We start from the raw sequence: 27111 nt of genomic DNA, 5'->3' as shown, positions 1-27111 counted from the left end.
CACTATATCCCCCTGACGGCACATTGGGTGAATTTAGTGGAGGCTGGGACAGAGTCAGAGCCTGGGACCGCTCACGTCCTACCCACCCCCAGAATTGCGGGCCCCAGCTCGGTGGTGGTATCTGCGGCGGTGTATGCTTCCTCCACTAAAGCACCCTCCTCCTCCTCCAACGCAACCTCTGTCTCGCAATCAAGATGTGTCAGCAGCAGCACGTCGCCAGCAGTCGGTGTCACGCGGCGTGGCAGCACAGCGGTGGGCAAGCGGCAGCAGGCCGTGCTGAAACTACTCAGCTTAGGAGATAAGAGGCACACGGCCCACGAACTGCTGCAGGGTCTGACAGAGCAGACCGACCGCTGGCTTGCACCACTGAGCCTCCAACCGGGCATGGTCGTGTGTGACAACGGCCGTAACCTGGTGGCGGCTCTGCAGCTCGGCAGCCTCACGCACGTGCCATGCCTGGCCCACGTCTTTAATTTGGTGGTTCAGCGCTTTCTGAAAAGCTACCCACGCTTGTCAGACCTGCTCGGAAAGGTGCGCCGGCTCTGCGCACATTTCCGCAAGTCCCACACGGACGCTGCCACCCTGCGCACCCTGCAACATCGGTTTAATCTGCCAGTGCACCGACTGCTGTGCGACGTGCCCACACAGTGGAACTCTACGCTCCACATGTTGGCCAGGCTCTATGAGCAGCGTAGAGCCATAGTGGAATACCAACTCCAACATGGGCGGCGCAGTGGGAGTCAGCCTCCTCAATTCTTTTCAGAAGAGTGGGCCTGGTTGGCAGACATCTGCCAGGTCCTTGGAAAGTTTGAGGAGTCTACCCAGGTGGTGAGCGGCGATGCTGCAATCATTAGCGTCACTATTCCTCTGCTATGCCTCTTGAGAAGTTCCCTGCAAAGCATAAAGGCAGACGCTTTGCGCTCGGAAACAGAGCCGGGGGAAGACAGTATGTCGCTGGATAGTCAGAGCACCCTCCTGTCTATATCTCAGCGCGGTGAGGAGGATGAGGAGTGGGAAGAGACAGCTTGGCCCACTGCTGAGGGTACACATGCTGCTTGCCTGTCATCCTTTCAGCGTGTATGGCCTGAGGAGGAGGAGGAGGAGGAGGACGATCCGGAAAGTGATCTTCCTAGTGAGGACAGCCATGTGTTGCGTACAGGTACCCTGGCACACATGGCTGACTTCATGTTAGGATGCCTTTCTCGTGACCCTCGCGTTACACGCATTCTGGCCACTACGGATTACTGGGTGTACACACTGCTTGACCCACGGTATAAGGAGAACCTTTCCACTCTCATACCCGAAGAGGAAAGGGGTTCGAGAGTGTTGCTATACCACAGGACCCTGGCGGACAAACTGATGGTAAAATTCCCATACGACAGCGCTAGTGGCCGAAGGCGCAGTTCCGAGGGTCAGGTAGCAGGGGATGCGCAGAGATCAGGCAGCATTTACAGCACAGGCAGGGCAACACTCTCTAAGGCCCTTGACAGCTTTATGGCTCCCCAGCAAGACTGTGTCACCGCTCCCCAGTCACGGCTGAGTCGGCGGGAGCACTGTAAAAGGATGGTGAGGGAGTACGTAGCCGATCGCACGACAGTCCTCCGTGACGCCTCTGCCCCCTACAACTACTGGGTGTCGAAGCTGGACACGTGGCCTGAACTCGCGCTGTATGCCCTGTAGGTGCTTGCTTGTCCTGCGGCTAGCGTCTTGTCAGAGAGGGTATTTAGTGCGGCTGGGGGAATCATCACAGATAAGCGTACCCGCCTGTCAACCGACAGTGCCGACAGGCTAACACTCATCAAGATGAACAAAGTCTGGATTTCCCCAGACTTCTCTGCTCCAGCAGCGGACAGCAGCGATACCTAAGCAATACGTAGGCTGCACCCGCGGATGGAAGCATCATTCTCTATCCCAATCAAAAACGGGGACCTTTTTGCTTCATCAATCTGTGTATAATATTCATCCTCCTCCTCCTGAAACCTGACGTAATCACGCCGAACGGGCAATTTTTCTTAGGCCCACAAGGCTCAGTCATATAATTTTTCTAAACAATTTTTAGACGTTTCAATGCTCATTAAAGCGTTGAAACTTTCACCTCAACCAATTTTTATTTTAACTGGGCTGCCTCCTGGCCTAGTTACCAATTAAGCCACATTAACCAAAGCGATTAATGGGTTTCACCTGCAGTCTTGGTTGGGCATGGGCAATTTTTCTGAGGTACATTAGTACTGTTGGTACACCAATTTTTGGGGGCCCTCACCTACAGTGTAATCAAATTAATTTTTAGCCCACCTGCATTACAGCTGACGTTACATCAGCTGTGTTGGGCACTGCAATGGGATGTATTTATGTACTGCCGGTGGGTTCCAGGGAGCCACCCATGCTGTGGGTCCACAGGGAGTTGTAACTGCATGTGTCCACTTCTAAAGAACCCCCAGTCTGACTGGGGCATGCAGTGTGGGCCGAAGCCCACCTGCATTAAACATGAATTTATTACCTCAGCTGTGATGGGCAATGCAATGGGATATATTTATGTACCGCCGGTGGCTTCCTGGCACCCACCCATGCTGTCGGTCCACACGGAGTTGTAACTACATATGTTCACTTCTAAAGAACCCCAGTCTGACTGGGGCATGCAGTGTGGGCCGAAGCCCACCTGCATTAAACATGACATTATTACCTCAGCTGTGATGGGCAATGCAATGGGATATATTTATGTACCGCCGGTGGGTTCCAGGGAGCCACCCATTCTGTGGGTCCACAGGGAGTTGTAACTGCATCTGTCCACTTCTAAAGAACCCCAGTCTGACTGGGGCATGCAGTGTGGGCCGAAGCCCACCTGCATTAAACATGACATTACCTCAGCTGTGATGGGCACTGCAATGGGATATATTTATGTACCGCCGGTGGCTTCCTGGCACCCACCCATGCTGTCGGTCCACAGGGACTTCACAATAGGGAGTTGTACCTGCCTGTGTCTATGAATTAAAAACCATGGTCCGGTTGGGGCATGCAGTGTGGGCCGAAGCCCACCTGCATTTAATCTGACTTTAGCTCTGCTGTCCAGGGCACTGCAATGGGATACATTTATGTACAGCGGGTGGGTTCCAGGGAGCCACCCATGCTGTGGGTGCACACGGAATTCCCGTTGCGGAGTTGTACCTGCCTGTGACTATTTATAAAAAACGGCGGTCTGACTGGGGCATGCAGACACCTTGACAGAATGAATAGTGTGTGGCACATAGGTTCCCCATTGCTATGCCCATGTGTGCAGCTCCAGATGGAGGTGGCACAGGATTGGATTTCTCATTGCTTCTGTACAGCATTGTGGGCTATCGCCCCCCCCTTTTAAAGAGGGTCGCTGCCTAGCCGTGCCAACCCTCTGCAGTGTGTGCCTGCGGTTCCTGTGGCAGACGCACTTATAAATAGACATGAGGGTGGCGTGGCATGAGGGCAGCTGAAGGCTGGGCAGGGACAGTTTGGTGTGCGCTGTGAACACTGGGTCGTGGTGGTGGGGGGGGGGTTGGGCAGCATGTTACCCAGGAGAAGTGGCAGCGGAGTGTCATGCAGGCAGTGATTGTGCTTTGTTGGAGGTAGTGTGGTGCTTAGCTAAGGTATGCATTGCTAATGAGGGCTTTTCAGAAGTCAAAGTTGTTGGGAGGGGGGGCACTCTTGCCGCTATTGTGGCTTAATAGTGGGACCTGGGAACTTGAGATGCAGCCCAACATGTAGCCCCTCGCCTGCCCTATCCGTTGCTGTGTCGTTCCCATCACTTTCTTGAATTGCCCAGATTTTCACAAACGAAAACCTTAGCGAGCATCGGCGATATACAAAAATGCTCGGGTCGCCCATTGACTTCAATGGGGTTCGTTACTCGAAACGAACCCTCGAGCATCGCGAAAAGTTCGTCTCGAGTAACGAGCACCCGAGCATTTTGGTGCTCGCTCATCTCTATTTACTATTATTTTTAACTTAATTTTTTCATTTTTTCATTTTATTGTTCCCTGCTGTAGACTGAGGTCAATAAAATACATTTTACAAGCAATTCCATTAGAAGTTGGTTTAGTGAGTTCATTATTAGAGATGAGCGAGCATACTCGTCCGAGATTGATGCTGGTTCGAGTATTAGGGTGCTCGAGCTGCTCGTTACTCGAGACAAGCACCACACGGTACTCGTCTCGATTAAACGAGCACTGACCATTGAATTCAATGGAGCCGGCAATACAGCTGGCTCCATTGAAAGCAATGGGCTGCCGGCGATCTCAGGATGAATTTTCGGGAAGGGCTTAAAAATATAAGCCCTTACCTGAAAATCATCCTAAGGGTGCGTTCAGACGAGTGTGTTTTGGTGCATGCCTATGCATGCACAAAAACACGCTTGTATTTACAACACTGCATTCCCTATGGTGTGTGCACATGTCCGTACTTTACAGGTACGTGCCTGCAAAGGTAGGACATGCGTGCACCATAGGGAATGCACGCATTGTTTTCAATGGAGCCGCGGCTGCTGCCGGTGGCTCCATTGAAAACAATGGCCTGCTGGCTCCCTGCATTCCTTTTCAGGGAAGGACTTTACATATAAGCCCTTCCCTGAAAAAGAAAGATTTTAGTGTAAAAAAGAATAAAAATGCAGGCATTCTCTTCAATGGAGCCGCTGCTGCTGCCGGCGACTCCATTGAAGACAATGGTCTGCTGGCACACCTGAATTCTTTTTCAGGGAAGGGCTTTACATATAAGCCATTCCCTGGAGTGAATTAAAAGTGATTTAAAAAACAAAAAAAAAATAGATACTCACCTCCCTTCAGCTGCCGGGGCACAGCCGTGTCTTCTCCTGCTGTCCCCTGCACTGTGGTGCTGAACTGCTGATCTATCACCAGCCGGGGATTTAAAATCCCCGCCCGCTGAATGAGCTGCCTCTGATTGGTCACAGCCTCACCAATCTACAGCTCTCAGTCACACCCATTCATGAATTCATGAATGGGTGAGTGCTGCCTCTGATTGGTCCCTGCGCTGAGTCAATCAGAGGCAGCACTCACTCACCCATTCATGAATTCATGAATGGGTGAGTGAGAGCTGCCTCTGATTGGTGAGGCTGTGACCAATCAGAGGCAGTTCATTCAGTAGGTGGGGATTTTAAATCCCCGGCTGCTGAATACTACACAGAGCAGTTCAGAAGAACTGCCGGCCAGACGCGGCTGAACCCCGGCTGCAGCGGAAAGGTGAGTATACATTTTTTTTTTTTTTACACATTTTAGGATGATTTTCAGGTAAGGGCTTATATTTTTAAGCCCTTCTCAAAAATTCATCCCGCGCTCGCCGGAAGCCCATTGCTTTCATTGGAGTCGGCTGTATTGCCGGCTCCATTGAATTCAATGGGCTAACATCGTTCTTCTCTGCCACAGCTGTTACAGCTGTGGCAGAGGAGAATGATCTTTATGCTCACAGTGGCGGGGGGGGGGGGGGGGTCTCACTCTCGCCACTATTGTGGCTTAATAGTGAGACCTCGGAACCCGAAATGCAGCCCTGCATGTTGCTCCTCGCCTGCCCTATCAATTTCTGTGTTTTTTACATGACTTTGGTAATTTGCTAAGATTTTCACAAATGAAAGCCTTAGCGGAGCACCAGTCATATACAAAAATGCTCGAGTCGCCCATTGACTTCAATGGGGTTCGTTACTCGAAACGAACTCTCGAGCATCACTGAAAGTTCGACTCGAGTAACGAGCACTCGAGCATTTTGGTGCTCGCTCATCTCTATTTATTATCAGGGTCTAGAGAAGTGACATCACATCTCTAATTTAACTCATTGGGAGAATGTCTGCCATAAAGCCACAACATTGAGGACTTTTTTTTCACAGGGTCTCAGGTTGGAATGCATTAAAAATACAACTGGACTGGAAGAAATGAAAAATTATAACTTTACATACAGTAACTTTAATGCCTTACAATGTGATCTTAAAGAATCGTGTACTTAAGTTACATAGAATCAGAAAATAAAACACTTATAAACATCTGTGGAGCCCTACTGTACTTTTATGTCTCCTATTTTATAGTGGCATTCACCATTTGATCCCACATTGCAGAAAACCTTTGGTTCTAGGGAAAACTATCCTCTAACATAGTTGTGTATAAAATGTCAGCATTGTATGGAACCACATGTGTGCCTTCCAAATATCGCAGCTCTACCATGTGCATTAAGCTTATGTGTAGATGTTTGTCCCATCAGGACAACTCCTGGCCGAATGCCTCTAGAAAGGAACATGGATATTACATAGGGGAGTCTGCCGCTGTAAAATGGCTTTGGCTACGGTGTACCTGGCATGTCCATACTTGAATGGTCAGCAATGAATGCTACATTTCCCTCTCATGAAAAAAAAGCTATGATTTCCCCTAGCCACAATAGCTGATTGTCAGGGGTCAGAGAAGTTGATCCCTTTTTATCCACCCTTTAGTCCACATAGTTACCCAATAAAAAGGTATAATTTATAGTAACTGCATTTCATGTGTCTACCAATGACTAACAAGAGGCAGTAAACTAAAATTATTACTACTACTATTCTTCATAACAATATAAAACCAACACTACCATGAAACACATACAGTACTTTTCCTGCAAAAAATGAACATCATATAATTGTGAATGTGTATTGCATTACAAGTATAAAGATGCTAAATATCAGGACCAGTGGCTTGCGGCTCCCTCGTGCCCTCACCGCTGGTCCTGTCACATGGGTTGCTGCCATGTGGCGCAGGGGAGCCCAAGTCCTCACCACGTCTCCTGGGCGCCGGGCTGCACCTCGCTGCCGGGTTGCTAGGGATGCGGTGGGTGTTGCCCCGCAAGGCGTCCTTGGTACCATGGCTACCTGGCATGTGTCTGCTTTTCTGCCTCCTGCAGGGCTGGGGGCAGGTTCCCCAGTGCTGCTGGGTGTTCTCAGCTGCTTTCAGACTTCCCGCCCAAATAAGCTGCTGGGGCGGGAGCTCTGACAGCATTTAAACTTTCTTGTGTCTGCATTCTAGTGCCAGCGTTAGTTTGGTCTTCCTGCTACACCAGCGTACTTCTTGTTGTGACTCCTGAATTTTGACACCCAGTTTTTGGACCTGACGTTTCCTTTGCCTGACCTTCTTGTACCACCTACCCTCTTGTTGCCGACCCGGATAGTCTGGCTCTCCTTGCTGTTGTTTGTTCCAGTGTCTATCTGTTTATTAGTCCCAGTGTTCCCCTTCCCTAGTGAGTGTAGGGACCATCACCCAGTTGTCGCCCTGGGGCCTAGCCCAGGGGGGCAAGTAGGTAGGGACAGGGGTTGCGGGTATTTTCAGGGTCCTCCCTGACACTAAAGTAATTATCCAACATTTTTAAGAACTTACCCTTGCACTCTGTCCAGCAATCAGCTGGTCATCTTCTGTCTGTACACTTGTTCGGCTTCTGACATCATAATCTTCCTGTTCAAAGTCAGAGTCATCTTCTAATTCTTCAGGAGTCTTTAAAAAACAGAAATGGGTATTGATGAGCAAACTATTGAAAAGTTTGGTGAAGACAGATCCCAGAAAGTTAGCAAAAAGTTTTGTTTGTTCCGATTTAGTTCAAACCAAAACGGGAATTTACCCAAACTCCTAAAATTGGTGTATAATAGAGATGAGCGAGCATGCTCGGATAAAGCAGCTACTTGAGCGAGCATCACTCTTCTTGAGTAACTGTTTACTGGGCCGAGCAGGCTCAGGGGGGGCGATGGGGGGCAGTCTCTCTCTCTCTCTACCCCCCGCCACCCCCCGGAGCCTGCTTGGACCAGTACGCAGTTACTGGGGAAGAGTGATGCTCGTGAATAATTATGAGAGCTGTAAAATCGCTATATAACACAGAGAATATTATATAGGGCTTTTAAGGCTCTAAGATCATGTTATACACCAGTGTTCAGGACTAGTGTGGAACAAACTAAACCAGTGAAATGTTGTTTTGGGTTGAACTTTGCTAAAATTTGGTTCGGGTCTGAGTCTGACCCAAAACAGAGTTCTACTGGTTTGGTTTGTTCAACACTAGTGTTCAGCATTCTACTTACAGGAACAGTTATCACTATGTATGAACTATTAAACATGATGGAACCTAAAAGTGCTATATCACAAATGAACAGCATGGTAAAATAGTACAAGCCTAAGATGAGATCCAGTACTAATTCTGTTTGATAATATTACTTATGTAGGTGGCAGAAAGTGTCATAACTTGGATTGCCTATTTAATAAAACTTTCATATCATTCATGGCATATAGGAGTTCAGAGTTCATTTTTTGCATGTACTGGAATGCGACTAATCAAATGGAACCTAAACCAATGGAATTCCATTTGACTTAGGTCTTTTTCCTTGGAGCCAGTCAGCTATTTCTCCTAGACGTCATCCTCCAACAGCAATTATGTTTTATAATGGTCCTTATGTATGTAGAAGAAAACATCAAATGACCTGGATGCCTTATCTAATAAAACTTTCACATCATTTATGCATATTGGAGTGCAGGGTTCTTTTTTTCAGATATTTATGAACTGGAAAAAGATTCCGTAGTCCTCAACCTTAAGTACCACCAGTTAATGTTCATGACAGACATTCAAACTTACCCTTATCATGAGTACAGCTTTCCTAATGTCTCTCACACCATCGTAAACTAGTCGAGATGCATCAATGAACTCATTCTCTTCAAATGATTGAGGGATGTTTGTGCTTAAAGCTTCAATAGCAACTTCCACTTGTTCAGCAAAACGAGGCATAACTTTAAAAAAGGAAACAGTGAAAAAGACTTTTATTAGAGTTGACTAAACAGTCTCATGGTCCATAGACTCTGGAGGTTTGAATAAACACTGTGATAAGTCATGGTGTTCTATACCTTTTTGGATATTTTTGGAAAGAAGGAGAATAAAAATAGTAGGTCGAAGTAGGGCTTTTTAGAGGCCATAAGGAACTTCAAAACTTCAGTGTGACTCAGATATAAAGTATTAACCTTATATCTTATGATATGAAACTTTGAGAGTAAGTGCTCTGTCAACAAGACATCATAGAGAATTTAGACAAAACAACATCGCCCCCAGGGGAAAGTCTTAACAAACAGAAAACTTTGGCACAAAAAGCTTGATTCCTACTTTATAAGCTGTTTTCAGAATGCAGTTAATGGATTCAACGTAATAATTGTTATATTAGTTGTTGAAATGTCCATTTTCTTTTTTGTAGATAACTCGATAAAAGTGTAATGGTGAATACAGTAATTACAATGACACATCTCCATCATTAATGTTCGGTGGGATGTATCACAGACAGTATTTAATCATTGAAAATTCATTACTATCGATGCTATCATTTCAAGGAAGGCTTTAGTTATGTGTCCAGTTAAAGGATTAGGCCTGTCTCTATTCTAGATGAAAGCATGCTAACACTCACACATGGGACCACAGGTTGAAACCCTTGATGATTATTGCTGGGTAAAACGGTGGATATCTGCAAATGTCCTTTTTAATGTAGCTATGGGTCTTTCATTAGATGAGGTGTAACTTGAAGATTGGTCCCCAATATAAAATCTACAAAAATGTTCCCACCTATTATGTGCCATTTATAAGACTGGTGTCTTCTTGTAGGCAAAAGGGGCATTTGCGACCCCTTTAGAGACTAGGGCCTGATTGTGACTGCTACATATAGAACCTCATAGATACACCCTTGATCTCACCTATTCAAATGTGGGGGTAACTATGTGGCATAGAGGTCATCAGCATTTTTTACTTTGTGAACCACATTCAACTTTGAGTAGTTGGGAGTCACATTCAACTCAAAAATGTAGGGGAGGATGTTTTAGGCTAGGACTACACACCAACAACCTGCTGTGTCTGAATATGAAGATTTCTTGCGATTTTCGGGTCGTTTCAATTTACAACATGATCATATTCACTTATGTTAGGATGTGAAAAAGCATGAACATGGTGCAATCTTTAGCCATGTCCCAAAGTCATAATGCAACCTAAGCCTAATGTGGAGAAACAAGGAATTGTGAAATTTGAAAGATTTGCAGATAAATATTTCAGTGTGAAATTTGACACTAGTGTTATGCCATTCAAATTGGATTTGTTTGTTGCTAGGATATGTCTACAACAATATCAACAGCCAGTACATATGGTAATAAATAAGGACTGTTGAGCCGCACAACAAAGAGTTGCGACCCCTATGTGGTTCCTGAGCCACTGGTTGCTGAACACTGATATAGCACTCTTATCAATGACTTCCCACTATGACTACTATACTACACATCCACATACTTACCATATCCATGTCTGTAAAACCACCATCTTGACCAAATCTGTCTAACACCCCTGTTTATGCCATAGAATCATAGGGAATCATAGAATCATAGAATTGTAGAGTTGGAAGGGACCTTCAGGGTCTTCAGGTCCAACCCCCTGCTCAGAGCAGGATTTACCAAATCATTCCAGACAGATATTTGTCCAGCCTTTGTTTGAACACTTCCATTGAAGGAGAACTCACCACCTCCCGTGGTAACCTGTTCCACTCATTGATCACCCTCACTGTCAGAAAGTTTTTTCTAATATCTAATTTGTGTCTCCTCCCTTTCAGTTTTATCTCATTGCTTCTAGTCTTTCCTTGTGCAAATGAGAATAGGGCTCTGCACTGTGACAGATATTTGTAAACCACTATTAAGTCTCCTCTCAGCCTTCTGTTTTGCAAGCTAAACATTCCCAGATCCTTTAACCGTTCTTTATAGGGCATGATTTGCAGACGACATACTATCTTGGTGACTCTTCTATGAACTTGCTCCAGTTTGTCTATATGTTTTTTAAAGTGGGGTCCAGAACTGGACACGGTATTCCATATGAGGTCTGACTAAGGAATCGTAGAGGGGGATCATGACCTTATGTGATCTAACCTCTATGCTTCTCTTAATTCATCCCAGAATTGTGTTTGCCTTTTTGGCTGCTGCATCACATTGTTGACTCATGTTCAGTCTATGATCTATTAGTGTACCCAAGTCTTTTTCACATGTGCTGCTTCTTAGCTCAATTCCTCCCATTCTTTATGTGATTTCTTAATTTTTCTTGCACAGATGTAAGACTTTACATTTCTCCTTGTTAAATACCACTCTGTTAGTCACTGCCCACTGTGCAAGCTTTTCTAGATCTTTTTGAATACTCTCTCTCTTTTCCCTAGTGTTAGCTATCCCTCCTAGCTTTGTGTCATCAGCAAATTTGATCAATCTTCCATCAATTCCTTTCTCAAGATCATTTATAAAAATGTTGAACAACACTGGGACTAGGACAGAGCCTTGTGGTACCCCACTTGATACATTCTTCCACTTGGATGTGCAGCCATTTATGACCACTCTTTGAGCACAATCACTCAGCCAGTTCTGAATCCACCTAACAGTTGCCTTGTCAATCCCATATTTGGTCATTTTTTCAATAAGTATAGTATGAGATACTTTGTCAAATGATTTACTAAGGTCAAGAAAAACTATATCCACCGCATTTCCCTGATCAACCCAGTCAGTGATACTATCATAGAAGGAAATTAGATTAGCCTGACATTACTTGTTTGTTACAAACCCATGACATCTATGGTTAATTACTCCATTTTCATCCAAGTACTTGCATACATGCTGTTTAATAATTTGTTCAAAGATCTTTACCACTACAGAAGTTAGGCTCAGATGCCTGTAGTTTCCTGGATCCACCTTCTTCCTTTTTTTGAAGATAGGGACAACATTTGCCCTTTTTCAATCTTCTGGGACTTCTCCTGTTCTCCAGGAATTTTCATAGATTATGGAGAGTGGTTCGGTATTTACCTCTTCTGCTTTAGTATCCTACGATGTAATTCATCTGGACCTTGAGACTTTATTAAGACTTTATTAAGACCTTGAGACTTAATTTAAGTTAGCTAAGTGTTCCCTCACCATCTCTCTGCTTACAGATAGCCTGCATTCTTTTATTCCCCCAATAGCACAGGGAAGATCAGTTGATGTCCCATCTGCTTTCTGAGAGAAAACAGATATAAATAGGAATTTAAAAGTTCGGCCTTCTCAACATCATTCTTAACTAGAGATGAGCGAACGTACTCGGATAAGCACTACTCGTCCGAGTAATGTGCTTTATCCGAGTATCTCTCCGCTCGTCCTGAAAGATTCGGGGCGCTCCGCTGCTGACAGGTGAGTCGCAGCGGGGAGCGGGGCAGAGTGGGCGGGAGAGAAGGAGAGAAAGATCTCCTCTCCGTTCCTCCCCGCTCTCCCCTGCAGCTCCCCGCTCCGCAGTGCGTCCCGAATCTTTCAGGACGAGCAGAGAGGTACTCGGATAAAGCACATTACTCGGACGAGTAGTGCTTATCCGAGTACGTTCGCTCATCTCTATTCTTAACCAATTCACCATTTTCTTCTTGTAAGCATCTAATAGCATCTTTGACTTTTCTTTTGCTTTTAATATACACCCCAAATCCTTTTATATTGCTGGTTTCTTTAAATGCTTCCCATTCTTCCTGCTTTTAAGGATTGTTAACGATTGTGCTTTGAGAATCTCATTTCACAATATTTCCCAACCTTCTTGGGCATTTCTGTCCTTAAGTTTATCCAGCCATTGGATTCTTCCTACCCTCTTTCTGAGTTCAATGAAATCTACCTTTCTGAAAACAAACCTTGACGTCTGAGTTTTCTTAGGTCTCTCTCCCCTTTTTAGCCAAAATTCGAGGATAGCATGATCACTAATAAGTGGTGCTGCAGAGCTAGTATCACCATCTTTCCATGTGAAGTTCAAGAAGAGATAAGAGACATCATAAACTGTCACATTTCTCAGCTCAGTGGACTGATTAAGCATCTATGTCTTTGTTTAGATTTGTGTTAGTTTAAGTCTCAAATTCCTGTGTGTGAAAATTTATTTAGATCAAGAGGGGTGTTTCTCCTCACCTCTGTATTTGTGTATTATAATTGTGTGCCATCCAAACCAGTTTCATTTTAGCCTGATGAAGGGTGGATAACAGAACCACCTGAAAGCTTGCAGTAACATCATATATTTTTGTTACCTATTGAAAAGTATCATATCTACAAGATTAACTGCTTTCTCTTACTGAGAACAATCACACTGTCTATAATGCTATTCCAACATAAGCATTTTAAGCATTTAAGCATTTTAATACATAAGTCAAGTGTACTGTACAAATAAAACAGCTTCCCAATGATGTTTGGGCACGCTATGCTATGAGCAGAGTATGCCATGGCACTCTTCACTATTTCCTCAGTGTAGCCATTCCAATACTATAAATAGGAGAAACCTCGGGCTAGATTTCTGCACGTAGCCGCTTGTCTTCAGCCTCAATGCCTCACATCCCCTACAGCTCCAGCAGACAGAGATCTGAGCTTCCTGGACACCTGCAGCCTGAGTGAAGTGCAGGCTGTGGGATCATCCATCCAGTCTATCCCAATTTAAATAGCAAAACAGGAACGCCCTGGGTAGGGTCGGATTTAGATGGAGGAATGACAAAGTAAAACGTGAGTGGGCAAACCTAAGCCTTCAGCACATTACAGCACACGAACCACAGGCAGGATGGGGAAGACCGGCAGGGATAGAGATGTTGACACCAATGACACCCCCAAAGTGGGCAAAAGACAGTCAGATATGGGTAAATATCTTATAAAGAAGCACAGCTCTCCTGCAGTGCACAAGAATGAGCTCATGTTAGTTGATCTCCATGAACGTGCTACTGAAGATTCAGATATGGAGTACAATCCGGCAACCTCAGAACAAAACGAAGAACAGGGTAAAGCCATAATCTTACATTCCTTCATCAAAAAATATACTAGTGCAGTCTTTATCTCCAGTTTTGAAAGAATTAACTGCAATCAAAACAGAAATCAGACAAATAGGCCATAGAGTGGAGGACTTAGAAAATTCTCACCAGATTCTGTTACATCATAGTGTGGCACTTCAATCCAGCTTATTGGCTCAGCAAGAACAAATCAACCAAGCTATGTTGCTGCTGGAGGACGAAGAAAATAAAATCAGGAGGAACATCCAACTCAGGGGCCTTCCAGAATCCACATTGCCTGAAACTCTTAAATCTTCTGCTTTACAAATCTTTCAATCCTTGTTGGGGAAGGAGAGAACTGACCAAATTATAATTGAGTGCATACAAGGAGTGCTTAAGCCAAAACCTGCACCATCGGACCCAACAAGGGATGTAATCTGTGGCCTACTGAGTTTTCTCATATCCTTCTTGAAGACAACAAAATATTACGTTTTCAGGACATTGCACCTAGTACTCCGGCAAAAAGGAGTATATTTAAACCCTTGATGGAAGCACAGCGATCTAAAACATTCCCGGTGAAGTGGCATTTTCCATTCGGACTAGCCACACTTAAGGATGGACAGCAAATTTCTATTAGGTCTCCAGAGAAATTTAAGAGTGCCTGGAAGAAATTGGATATCCCTTCCATAGACATTCCATCATGGATGCCACCCCAAATTCAGCACCAGATTCCGCAACTGGAGGGAACGGAGAATTGGAAGTTCAACACTAGAGATGAGTGAGCGTACTCGATAAGGACAGATACTCGAGCGAGTATCGTCCTTACCGAATACCTGCCTGCTCACTCGTAAAGATTCAGGTGCTGGCGGGGTGAGCGCTGTGTTGTAGGAGGGAGCAGGAAGGAACGGATTCTTAGACACAGCTTTACATATTGGCACAGGTACAAAATTACTGCTGGCTCCCTGTAGTTACTCTTCAATTTTTGCTCTAAAAACTTGCCATTTATGCATCTGGTTTGTTAACATTAGATAGATTTTGGATGCTCATATGTTTATATGTTTTTACAGATATTCAGGTAGGCAATGTTATAATCATTAGGCTGCAGATATAGATGCACGTTAGGCCACCCCTCACACGTATGGGATGGAGGTGGAGTGCAGGGAAATCACCCTTGTCCTCAGGCCAGAATGTTGATCTGGCTCCAAGGACCCATAGGGGTTACTCACACTCACATTGCCCGCGGGTGTCAGCTGTAATAAACAGTTGCGCCCGCACAGTATGGAGGGAGATAGCGGCGCTGTCTCCCTCCATACACGTCCTGCAACAGCAGGACGTAAAAAGACTATTGAGCCGTCACTGAGGGGTTAAACATAAGCCCTTCTCTGAAAAACAATACTTTTAGTGTAAAAAAAAAAACAACCTACCTGTCTGCCGCTGCCATGTCCCTGCTGTCATTCAATAGCTGAGAGCTGTCTCTGATTGGTCACAGTGCTCAGCCAATCAGAGACAGCACTCACCCATTCATGAATTCATGAATGGGTGAGTGCTGCCTCTGATTGGCTGAGCGCAATATCTTTGTTAAATGTGGATCTCAAACTATGGACAAAAATAATTGCCAAACATATCTCACCATTCCTTGCTAAGCTCGTTCACCTGGATCAAGTGGCTTTTGTAGCAGGAAGAGAAAAGAAATACAACACCTCCAGAGTGATCCATGCTATACATTACGCCAAAACAAAACAAAAAAACCCTGGTGCTTTAGGCACAGATGCCGAAAAGGCCTTTGATAGAATCAGCTGTGACTATATGAGATGCTCACTGGTGAAGTTTGGCTTCCTTGAACAATTTATTAGAACTATTTTTACCCTCTACTCAGAACTCTCAGTCAGGATACTCATAAATGGTTCAAACATGAAAAATGGGATGAGGCAGGGGTGCCCACTATCCCCAATGCTCTTTACACTGGTGATTGAAACATTGTTGCAGGAGATAAGACAAAACAAAGACATAGAGGGTCTAAAGGTGGGTAATACCACTCACACTACGACAGCTTTTGCAGATGACCTCCTCATACTCGTTTCCAACCCTGAGAAGGCCTTCCCGGCAATCATGGACATTTTTAACCATTTTATTAAATTATCTAATTTTAAAATTTATTTTAAAAAATCAGAGGCCCTAAATTTATCAGCCCAATTATCAAGTATTACCAAACTACAGAAACACTACGCATCTAGATGGCCCCCCTCAAGCATCAAATGCTTAGGAACAATACTAACTTCCAACCCAGTCTACCTATATGAAACAAACTACACCCCACTACCCAAAAAAACAACTATAAATTTAGAAAAAGCCATACTCTGGCCAAACCAACAAATCCTTCTTTGGTCGAATGAACTTTTCCCGAGTATGTCCATGACATTGAACCCAATCACAAAAGGCACAATTAAAGTGCTGAGGATGCTACGCGAAGATTGATCAAGCCACTTCTCTTTGCCACCAATGTCCCCTGCATCCTTGATCCCTTCCATCCTTGCCAACATACACTTGGATATGGTAGGCTCCTGGGCAAGACTCAAAGATCTTACCATCCATGACATTATAAAAGACACGGGAATGTTTGAGCAACAATATTTTGAATTACATGTTCCCAGATATCCTCCAGATTTCCTTGGGAGAACAGATTTCTGCTGCTCCTTGAGGAGATTTTGAAAGACATGCCACAATTAACTCAGGGATCCTTTTTGGTTTGAGACATATCTAGCCCTTCCCACGTGTCTAAAGAGTTTGGTAACACATGTATACAGAGGCTTGCTTTTACAATCCTCTTTGCATATGCCTTGGTTCCTCAGGGAATGGTAGAGGTATTTGGGAACTACCTCTAACAAAGAACAGGCTGCCAAGATTCTAAGAAATTCCCATGGTTTCTCCAAATGTGTGCGTGTCAAAGAAATATCATATAAAATCATCACTAGAGGGTATAGAACGCTAGTTTCGATAGCAAAAGTAGAACCTGGGAAGCCAGGCATCTATTGGAGATTTGGCTCCCAGAAGGGGACACTACTCCACACTTGGTGGCATTGCCCGACAATCAAAGTGTTTTGACAGTTAATTCTTGAAAACATTAATAAGATTTGTGGAACACTTAAGACCCTCAATCTCAAAGAGGTCCTATTATGGAAACCCTCTAAACAATTTAGACCATCAAATAAATCATTCGCTACCACTCTATTATCAGATGCAAAACTACTCATTCCCCTTCACATGAAGACAAAAGAGATCCCCACGGTAACACAATGGAAAGAAAAAGACTCTCAGATTTTCCGCTTTGAGGAAATTGCAGCATGGGAAACACACTCAGGGGACAAATTCCTGTCTTTGTAGACACTAAGGGTTGGTTATAATATAGACAAAACAAACACAAATGTGATTTACAGTAACTAATAGGTACATGTACAATGCATGCCACTTTTAGCAATGTGCATTCCAGTATTGCTTAAATGGTAATGGACCTCTCACAGTTTGCCCCTCCCTGCCCTTTCCCCTGTATCTTTTCCCCATCTCCAATCTCCCTACTCCCTCCGCAACACCTCAGCTGTTATATTTCAATTGCTTTTGGCTACTCTAGCTCTGGAGCCAAATTTTATCTTTATTTGTGGATTGTTAATTAGTTTATGCAATAAAAGTAATCTTTCAGTAGGACGCAAAGGTTCTCTTTTCTTTTTTGCTATTCTGGTGCTGTATTTAAGCCACAGGGTCCTGTGAGTCCACTTATGATGACTGTCTCCCAGGGAGGAGGTTACCTTCCCTACAGTTTACGTTGTATTTCAATAAAATATAAAGTGTTTAAAAAAAAAAAAAAAAAAAGTGATGAGCGACTTTTTCAAAAGTTCTATCTAAGTGGTTCAGCAAATTTTGGCAAAAAGTTTGGTTTGATTCAACCATAAGAGCCATAAAAGACCTCTGGAACACTCTAAGGTCACATCGGAGTGTATCTAAGTACTTTAAAGTTGTTTTCAATGCAAAGTTAATGTACAAGAAGAAAAATGAGGAGGAAGAGGAAAATGAAGAAAGAAGAATTAGAAGAAGAGAAAAAGAAAAAAAGCAAAGGAAAGAAGAAAACTGAAGTAAAAAGAAGAATAAAAAGAAAAGGAAGAGGACAAAGGAAGTATAAGATGGAAAAGGAAGGGGGCAGGAATAGGAATAATAAGAGAAGAAGCATAACAAATAAAAGAAACATTAAAAAGGAGAAGGGAAAGTAAAAGAAATAGGAAGAGGAAAAGGAGGACTAGGGAAAAGGAATAGGAAGAGGAACAGGAAGAGGAAATAGAAAATTTAGAAGGTTCAGCAAAGACAAACTACCCAAAGATCAGGTTTGAGCTGAACTGAACTTTTAGCAAGGTTTAACAGAAAACAAGATTCTAATGCTTTGGTTCGCTAATAAAGATGAGCGAGCACCAAAATGCTCGGGTGCTCGTTACTCGGGACGAAGTTATCGCGATGCTCGAGGGTTCGTTTCGAGTAACGAACCCCATTGAAGTCAATGGGCGACTCGAGCATTTTTGTATATCGCCGATGCTCGCTAAGGTTTCCATTTGTGAAAATCTGGGCAATTCAAGAAAGTGATGGGAACGACACAGCAACGGATAGGGCAGGCGAGGGGCTACATGTTGGGCTGCATCTCAAGTTCACAGGTCCCACTATTAAGCCACAATAGCGGCAAGAGTGCCCCCCCCCCTCCCAACAACTTTTACTTCTGAAAAGCCCTCATTAGCAATGCATACCTTAGCTAAGCACCACACTACCTCCAACAAAGCACAATCACTGCCTGCATGACACTCCGCTGCCACTTTTCCTGGGTTACATGCTGCCCCCCCCCCCCCCCCGCACGACGCAGTGTCCACAGCGCACACCAAAGTGTCCCTGCGCAGCCTTCAGCTGCACTCATGCCACACCACCCTCATGTCTATTTATAAGTGTGTCTGCCATGAGGAGTAACCGCAGGCACACACTGCAGAGGGTTGGCACGGCTAGGAAGCGACCCTCTTTAAAAGGGGCGGGGCGATAGCCCACAATGCTGTACAGAAGCAATGAGAAATATAATCCTGTGCCACCGCCATCAGGAGCTGCACACGTGGGCATAGCAATGGGGAACCTATGTGCCACACACTATTCATTCAAGGTGTCTGCATGCCCCAGTCAGACTGCGTTTTTTTATAAATAGTCACAGGCAGGTACAACTCCGCAATGGGAATTCCGTGTGCACCCACAGCATGGGTGGCTCCCTGGAACCCACCGGCTGTACATTAATGTATCCCATTGCAGTGCCCTGGACAGCAGAGCTAACGTCCGATTAAATGCAGGTGGGCTTCGGCCCACACTGCATGCCCCAACCTGACCGGGGTTTTTAATTCATAGACACAGGCAGGTACAACTCCCTAATGTGAAGTCCGTGTGGACCTACAGCATGGGTGGGTGCCAGGAAGCCACCGGCGGTACATAAGTATATCCCATTGCATTGCCCATCACAGCTGAGGTAATGTCATGTTTAATGCAGGTGGGCTTCGGCCCACACTGCATGGCCCAGTCAGACTGGGGTTCTTTAGAAGTGGACACATGCAGTTACAACTCCCTGTGGACCCACAGCATGGGTGGCTCCCTGGAACCCACCGGCTGTACATAAATGTACCCCATTGCAGTGCCCATCACAGCTGAGGTAACGTCCGATTAAATGCAGGTGGGCTTCGGCCCACACTGCATGCCCCAGTCAGACTGGGGTTCTTTAGAAGTGGACACATGCAGTTACAACTCCCTGTGGACCGACAGCATGGGTGGGTGCCAGGAAGTCACCGACGGTACATAAATACATCCCATTGCATTGCCCATCACAGCTGAGGTAATGTCATGTTTAATGCAGGTGGGCTTCGGCCCATACTGCATGGCCCAGTCAGACTGGGGTTCTTTAGAAGTGGACACATGCAGTTACAACTCCCTGTGGACCCACAGCATGGGTGGCTCCCTGGAACCCACCGGTTGTACATAAATGTATCCCATTGCAGTGCCCATCACAGCTGAGGTAACGTCCGATTAAATGCAGGTGGGCTTCGGCCCACACTGCATGCCCCAGTCAGACTGGGGTTCTTTAGAAGTGGACACATGCAGTTACAACTCCCTGTGGACCCACAGCATGGGTGGCTCCCTGGGACCCACCGGCTGTACATAAATGTATCCCATTGCAGTGCCCATCACAGCTGAGGTGACGTCCGATTAAATGCAGGTGGGCTTCGGCCCACACTGCATGCCCCAGTCAGACTGGGGTTCTTTAGAAGTGGACACATGCCGTTACAACTCCGTGTGGACCGACAGCATGGGTGGGTGCCAGGAAGCCATCGACGGTACATAAATATATCCCATGGCATTGCCCATCATAGCTGAGGTAATGTCATATTTAATGCAGGTGGGCTTCGGCCCACACTGCATGGCCCAGTCAGGCTGGGGTTCTTTAGAAGTGGACACATGCAGTTACAACTCCCTGTGGACCCACAGCATGGGTGGCTCCTTGGAACCCACCGGCTGTACATAAATGTATCCCATTGCAGTGCCCATCACAGCTGAGGTAACGTCCGATTAAATGCAGGTGGGCTTCGGCCCACACTGCATGCCCCAGTCAGACTGGGGTTCTTCAGAAGTGGACACATGCAGTTACAACTCCGTGTGGACCGACAGCATGGGTGGGTGCCAGGAAGCCACCGGCGGTACATAAATATATCCCATTGCATTGCCCATCACAGCTGAGGTAATGTCATGTTTAATGCAGGTGGGCTTCGGCCCACACTGCATGGCCCAGTCAGACTGGGGTTCTTTAGAAGTGGACACATGCAGTTACAACTCCCTGTGGACCCACAGCATGGGTGGCTCCCTGGAACCCACCGGCTGTACATAAATGTATCCCATTGCAGTGCCCAGCACAGCTGATGTAACGTCAGCTTTAATGCAGGTGGGCAAAAAATTAATTGGATTACACTGTAGGCGAGGGCCCCAAAAAATTGGTGTACCAACAGTACTAATGTACGTCAGAAAAATTGCCCATGCCCAACCAAGAGGGCAGGTGAAACCCATTAATCGCTTTGGTTAATGTAGCTTAATTTGTAACTAGGACTGGAGGCAGCCCAGTTAAAATAAAAATTGGTTCAGGTGCAAGTTTCAACGCTTTAATGAGCATTGAAACGTATAAAAATTGTTTACAAAAATTATATAACTGAGCGAGCCTTGTGGGCCTAAGAAAAATTACCCGTTCGGCATGATTACGTCAGGTTTCAGGAGGAGGAGCAGGAGGAGGAGGATGAATATTATACACAGATTGATTAAGCTAAAAGGTCCACGTTTTTGATGGTGATAGAGAACAATGCTTCCATCCGCGGGTGCAGTCTACGTATTGTTTAGGTATCGCTGCTGTCCGCTGGTGGAGAAGAGAAGTCTGGGGAAATCCAGGCTTTGTTCATCTTGATGAGTGTAAGCCTGTCGGCACTGTCGGTTGACAGGCGGGTACGCTTATCTGTGATGATTCCCCTAGCCGCACTAAACACCCTCTCTGACAAGACGCTAGCCGCAGAACAAGCAAGCACCTCCAGGGCATACAGCGCGAGTTTAGGCCACGTGTCCAGCTTCGACACCCAGTAGTTGAAGGGGGCAGAGGCGTCACGGAGGATGGTCGTGCGATCGGCTACGTACTCCCTCACCATCCTTTTACAGTGCTCCCGCCGACTCAGCCTTGACTGGGGAGCGGTGACACAGTCTTGCTGGGGAGCCAGAAAGCTGTCAAAGGCCTTAGAGAGTGTTCCCCTCCCTGTGCTGTACATGCTGCCTGATTTCTGCGCCTCCCCTGCTACCTGGCCCTCGGAACTGCGCCTTCGGCCACTAGCGCTGTCGGATGGGAATTTTACCATCAGTTTGTCCGCCAGGGTCCTGTGGTATAGCATCACTCTCGAACCCCTTTCCTCTTCGGGTATGAGAGTGGAAAGGTTCTCCTTATACCGTGGGTCGAGCAGTGTGTACACCCAGTAATCCGTAGTGGCCAGAATGCGTGTAACGCGAGGGTCACGAGAAAGGCATCCTAACATGAAGTCAGCCATGTGTGCCAGGGTACCTGTACGCAACACATGGCTGTCCTCGCTAGGAAGATCACTTTCAGGATCCTCCTCCTCCTCCTCCGGCCATACACACTGAAAGGATGACAGGCAAGCAGCATGGGTACCCTCAGCAGTGGGCCAAGCTGTCTCTTCCCCCTCCTCCTCATCCTCCTCATGCTCCTCCTCCTCCTCCTCAACGTGCTGAGATATAGACAGGAGGGTGCTCTGACTATTCAGCGACATACTGTCTTCCCCCGCCTCTGTTTCCGAGTGCAAAGCGTCTGCCTTTATGCTTTGCAGGGAACTTCTCAAGAGGCATAGCAGAGGAATGGTGATGCTAATGATTGCAGCATCGCCGCTCACCATCTGGGTAGACTCCTCAAAGTTTCCAAGGACCTGGCAGATGTCTGCCAACCAGGCCCACTCTTCTGAAAATAATTGAGGAGGCTGACTCCCACTGCGCCGCCCATGTTGGAGTTGGTATTCCACTATAGCTCTACGCTGCTCATAGAGCCTGGCCAACATGTGGAGCGTAGAGTTCCACCGTGTGGGCACGTCGCACAGCAGTCGGTGCACTGGCAGATGAAACCGATGTTGCAGGGTGCGCAGGGTGGCAGCGTCCGTGTGGGACTTGCGGAAATGTGCGCAGAGCCGGCGCGCCTTTACGAGCAGGTCTGACAAGCGTGGGTAGCTTTTCAGAAAGCGCTACACCACCAAATTAAAGACGTGGGCCAGGCATGGCACGTGCGTGAGGCTGCCGAGCTGCAGAGCCGCCACCAGGTTACGGCCATTGTCACACACGACCATGGCCGGCTGGAAGCTCAGCGGCGCAAGCCAGCGGTCGGTCTGCTCTGTCAGACCCTGCAGCAGTTCGTGGGCCGTGTGCCTCTTCTCTCGTAAGCTGAGTAGTTTCAGCACGGCCTGCTGACGCTTGCCCACCGCTGTGCTGCCACGCCGCGCGACACCGACTGCTGGCGACGTGCTGCTGCTGACACATCTTGATTGCGAGACAGAGGTTGCGTAGGAGGAGGAGGGTGCTTTAGTGGAAGAAGCATACACCGCCACAGATACCACCACCGAGCTGGGGCCCGCAATTCTGGGGGTGGGTAGGACATGAGCGGTCCCAGGCTCTGACTCTGTCCCAGCCTCCACTAAATTCACCCAATGTGCCGTCAGGGAGATATAGTGGCCCTGGCCGGCTGTGCTTGTCCACGTGTCCGTTGTTAATTGGACCTTGGCAGTAACCGCGTTGGTGAGGGCGCGTACAATGTTGCGGGAGACGTGGTCGTGCAGGGCTGGGACGGCACATCGGGAAAAGTAGTGGCGACTGGGAACTGAGTAGCGCGGGGCTGCCGCCGCCATCATACCTTTGAAAGCCTCCATTTCCACAACCCTATACGGCAGCATCTCCAGGCTGATAAATTTGGCTACGTGCACATTTAACGCTTGAGCGTGCGGGTGTGTGGCAGCATACTTGCGCTTGCGCTCCAACACTTGCGCTAGCGACGGCTGGACGGTGCGCTGAGAGACATTGGTGGATGGGGCCGAGCACAGCGGAGGTGAGGGTGTGGGTGCAGGCCAGGAGACGGTAGTGCCTGTGTCCTGAGAGGGGGGTTGGATCTCAGTGGCAGGTTGGGGCACAGGGGGAGAGGCAGCGGTGCAAACCGGAGGCGGTGAACGGCCTTCGTCCCACCTTGTGGGGTGCTTGGCCATCATATGTCTGCGCATGCTGGTGGTGGTGAGGCTGGTGGTGGTGGCTCCCTGGCTGATCTTGGCGCGACAAAGGCTGTACACCACTGTTCGTCGGTCGTCTGCACTCTCAGTGAAAAGCTGCCAGACCTTTGAGCACCTCGGCCTCTGCAGGGTGGCATGGCGCGAGGGGGCACTTTGGGAAACAGTTGGTGGATTATTCGGTCTGGCCCTGCCTCTACCCCTGGCTACCGCACTGCCTCTTCCAACCTGCCCTGCTGCTGCCCTTGCCTACCCCTCTGAAGACCTGTCCTCAGTAGGCGTAGCAAACCAGGTGGCGTCAGTCACCTCATTGTCCTGCTGCTCTGAAAGTGAAAGTAACCCGAACACCACGTGGTACTCGTTACGAGTAACGAGCATCTCGAACACGCTAATACTCGAACGACTATCAAGCTCGGACGAGTACGTTCGCTCATCTCTATTCGCTAAACACTCTCTATGAATGGCACACTACATAAATACAGTAGCTGAGATATTCTACCAAAGAAGCCTAGCACCCTACAAAAGCTTGTTTGACAGCTGCTACATCTATAGTTCACAACTAAATTGTGAACAGAGCCTCCAAAGAAGAATTGTGACTAAAGCACTTATGCTATTGCATAGGCACGCGTCATCCATGCTGAAACATGCTAGCCTCTTTTGGCATACACCAGGTGAATGGGGACTGAGCTTTCCTCTGTACTTTTTGCCGAACTTTTTAATTTGCATTGCATGATTGGTACTTTTATTTGCATATTATTCTCTACTATCATATGCACGCTGCATAACAGTTCCATCTATTGTATGCAGCATATGGACCAATTATTTGCACAGTGTAGTGCACCATTCTCTTCCTGCTGCCTTTCTACTGTGATGCTTATATGTTTCGTAACAAGTAATTAGACGGCTCTTGTATAAGAACTGTGACCAGTGCATACATCCCACACATCAAACTGTTCTCATTTAGCACTTTCGTGGGATTTAATGATTTATTCAACATCTAGGCAACATAGAAGAAAAACTGCACCATAGGGCACCTCAAGAACTGTTTAGTCAAAACTAAGTCTGAACATGCATAGATTATAGAATTGTAGAATGATAGAGTTGGAAGGGACCTGCTCAGTGCAGGATCATTAAAGGGGTTGTCCCACGCCGAAACGTTTTTTTTTTTTTGCATAGGCCCCCCGTTCAGCGCAGGACAAACCCAAGGGATGTGTTGAAATAAAAAAAAAAACATTTTACTTACCCGAATCCCCTCTCTGCAACTTCTTCCTTCTTTTCCTCCAAGATGGCCGCCGGGATCTTCACCCACGATGCACCGTGGGTCTTCTCCCATGGTGCACCGTGGGCTCTGTGCGGTCCATTGCCGATTCCAGCCTCCTGATTGGCTGGAATTGGCACAAGTGACGGGGCGGAGCTATGCGATGACGCATAGAAGGGGCGGAGCCAGAACGCCGCTTGTGCCCGGACCGACCAGAAGGGAGAAGACCCTCCTGCGCAAGTGCGTCTAATCGGGCGATGAGACGCTGAAATTAGACGGAGCCATGGAGATGGGGATGCCAGCAACGGAGTGGGTAAGTGAATAACTTCTGTATGGCTCATATTTAATGCACGATGTATATTACAAAGTGCATTAATATGGCCATACAGAAGTGCTTAACCCCACTTGCTTTCGCGAGACAACCCCTTTAAATTATCTCAGACAGATGTCTGTCCAGCCTGTTTGAACACTTGCATTGAAGGAGAACTCCCCACCTCCCATGGCAACCTGTTCCACTGACTGATCACCCTCACTGTAAAAAAGTTTTTTTTAAATATCCAATCTGTATCTTCTTCCTTTCAGTTTAATCCAATTTCCTTGTGCAAATGAGAATAGGGCTGATCCTTTGGCATCTTCAGGTATTTGACAGCCCTTCTGATATTTGTAGACAGCTATTGTCTTCTCTCAGCCGTCTTTTTTGCAAGCTAAACATTCCCAGATCCTTAAATTGTTCCTCATAGGACATGATTTGCCGACTGTTCACCATCCTGGTACTTTTTCTTTGAACTTGCTCCAGTATGTCTATGTCTTTTTTAAATTGAGGTGCCCCGAACTGGACAAAGTATTACAGAAAAGGTCTGACTAAGAAAAAATAGAGGGGAATAATTACTTTATGTGATCTAGACTCTATGCCTCTTTGAACTCCTTAGTGACCAAGCCTGTTTGCACCCTAATGACCAGGCCAAATTTTGAAAATCTGACATGTGTGACTTTAACATAGAATACCTCCGTAAAGGTTTTGCATATCCAAGTGATTCTGACATTGTTTTTTCACCACATATTGTACTTCGTATAGGAGGTAAAAATTGACCGATATAATTTGTGTATATTTATTAAAAATGCCAAAATTTTGACACCACAGTTTTTGAATGAATCTAAGTAAAGCAGAAGGAAAAACTTATGATTTTGATTTTTGGGGGCAATTGTGTCATTTTAAAAACAGTTTGTTTTGTACAGCACATATATGAATGAAGACTTTCACCCCAAAATGGATACCCGTTTGCTCCGTGTTCAGAAACATACCCATTGTAGCCCCAATCTGCTTACTGGACACGTGGCTAGGCCTATAATGGAGGGAGCACCCGTTGGATTTCAGGGCACAACTGAATAAATTCCAGGCCCCATTGTCCACTTGTGCAGAAAAAAAATTGACTCCCTAAAAATAATTCCCCCTCCTTTTTGGCGTTCCCTAAATCTTAGATAAAAGCATTAATGTAAACTGCATGCTAAGTCTGAAAACAGGGGTAATAGGGGAGGGCTGGTTGGGATGGGTACATGGGGCAATAAAATCGGGTATCCCTTCTCCTCCCATGTTTCTTGCAAACCCAACTCTTTTTTTTAGGGTATTTCTTGACCTCAGTGGCAGGGATGAGGTGTAAAAAGCAGTGCTCTGTGAAGCCATCGATCACTGCTCTAGGCTCCTTTGGTAGCCGGGAGCAAGGAGATTTTAAATATCCTGGGCCCTCTGCATGTATCCAGCGTTTTGCCTGCAGGCGCATGCACAGAAGCCGGAAAAGATCTGTGAAGGAGAATCGCATTGGGGGTTCAAATGTGGAGGCCTCCGGTAAGAAGTTTAATCTACCCTCACCGATCGCATCAGAGAGAGGGGATTAAACTTCAACTTTTTCTGCTTTGACGGTGAGCGCATGCGCCGAAGCTGGGAAAGGTCCGCTGATAAAGGCCTTGCAGGAGGCCTTAGGTAGGAAATCGGATTTGTGACGGGAGGTGAAACTTTAACAGTTTTTTTGCTTTTACATGATCACCGTTATCCATTAAATAATGGTGATCATGTGACCAGGAACCGCACCCCCCGCGAAATCTCCAGGCTCTCAGCTACATTTAGTAGCCAGCAGCAGGGACATTTTAAATTCCTCTGGCAATCTGCAGCTTTTGCGCATGCGTCCGCCATTTTGGCGACAGACGCATGAGCAGAAATTGGGGTAGGGTTC

The 27111-nt window shown here is 46.4% G+C and overlaps 1 protein-coding gene across 2 annotated transcripts in view; it reads right to left on the bottom strand.

Annotated features, from left to right (window-relative positions):
• The window catches only part of CTNNA2 (catenin alpha 2), a 2255723-nt gene that overhangs the window by 262901 nt on the left and 1965711 nt on the right, over positions 1–27111 (bottom strand). For both annotated transcript variants that reach the window (XM_066572940.1, XM_066572941.1), the window contains exons 13-14: positions 8602–8753; positions 7365–7478 (exon numbers count right to left, since the gene is read on the bottom strand). In XM_066572940.1, coding sequence (XP_066429037.1) covers positions 7365–7478; positions 8602–8753 — 266 coding nt within the window. The remainder of the gene's footprint in view (positions 1–7364; positions 7479–8601; positions 8754–27111) is intronic.

The sequence above is a fragment of the Eleutherodactylus coqui genome, chromosome 7 (assembly GCF_035609145.1).
Source record: "Eleutherodactylus coqui strain aEleCoq1 chromosome 7, aEleCoq1.hap1, whole genome shotgun sequence".
NCBI classification, from domain to species: Eukaryota; Metazoa; Chordata; class Amphibia; order Anura; family Eleutherodactylidae; genus Eleutherodactylus; species Eleutherodactylus coqui.
This window is presented reverse-complemented; position numbering and strand designations above follow the sequence as displayed.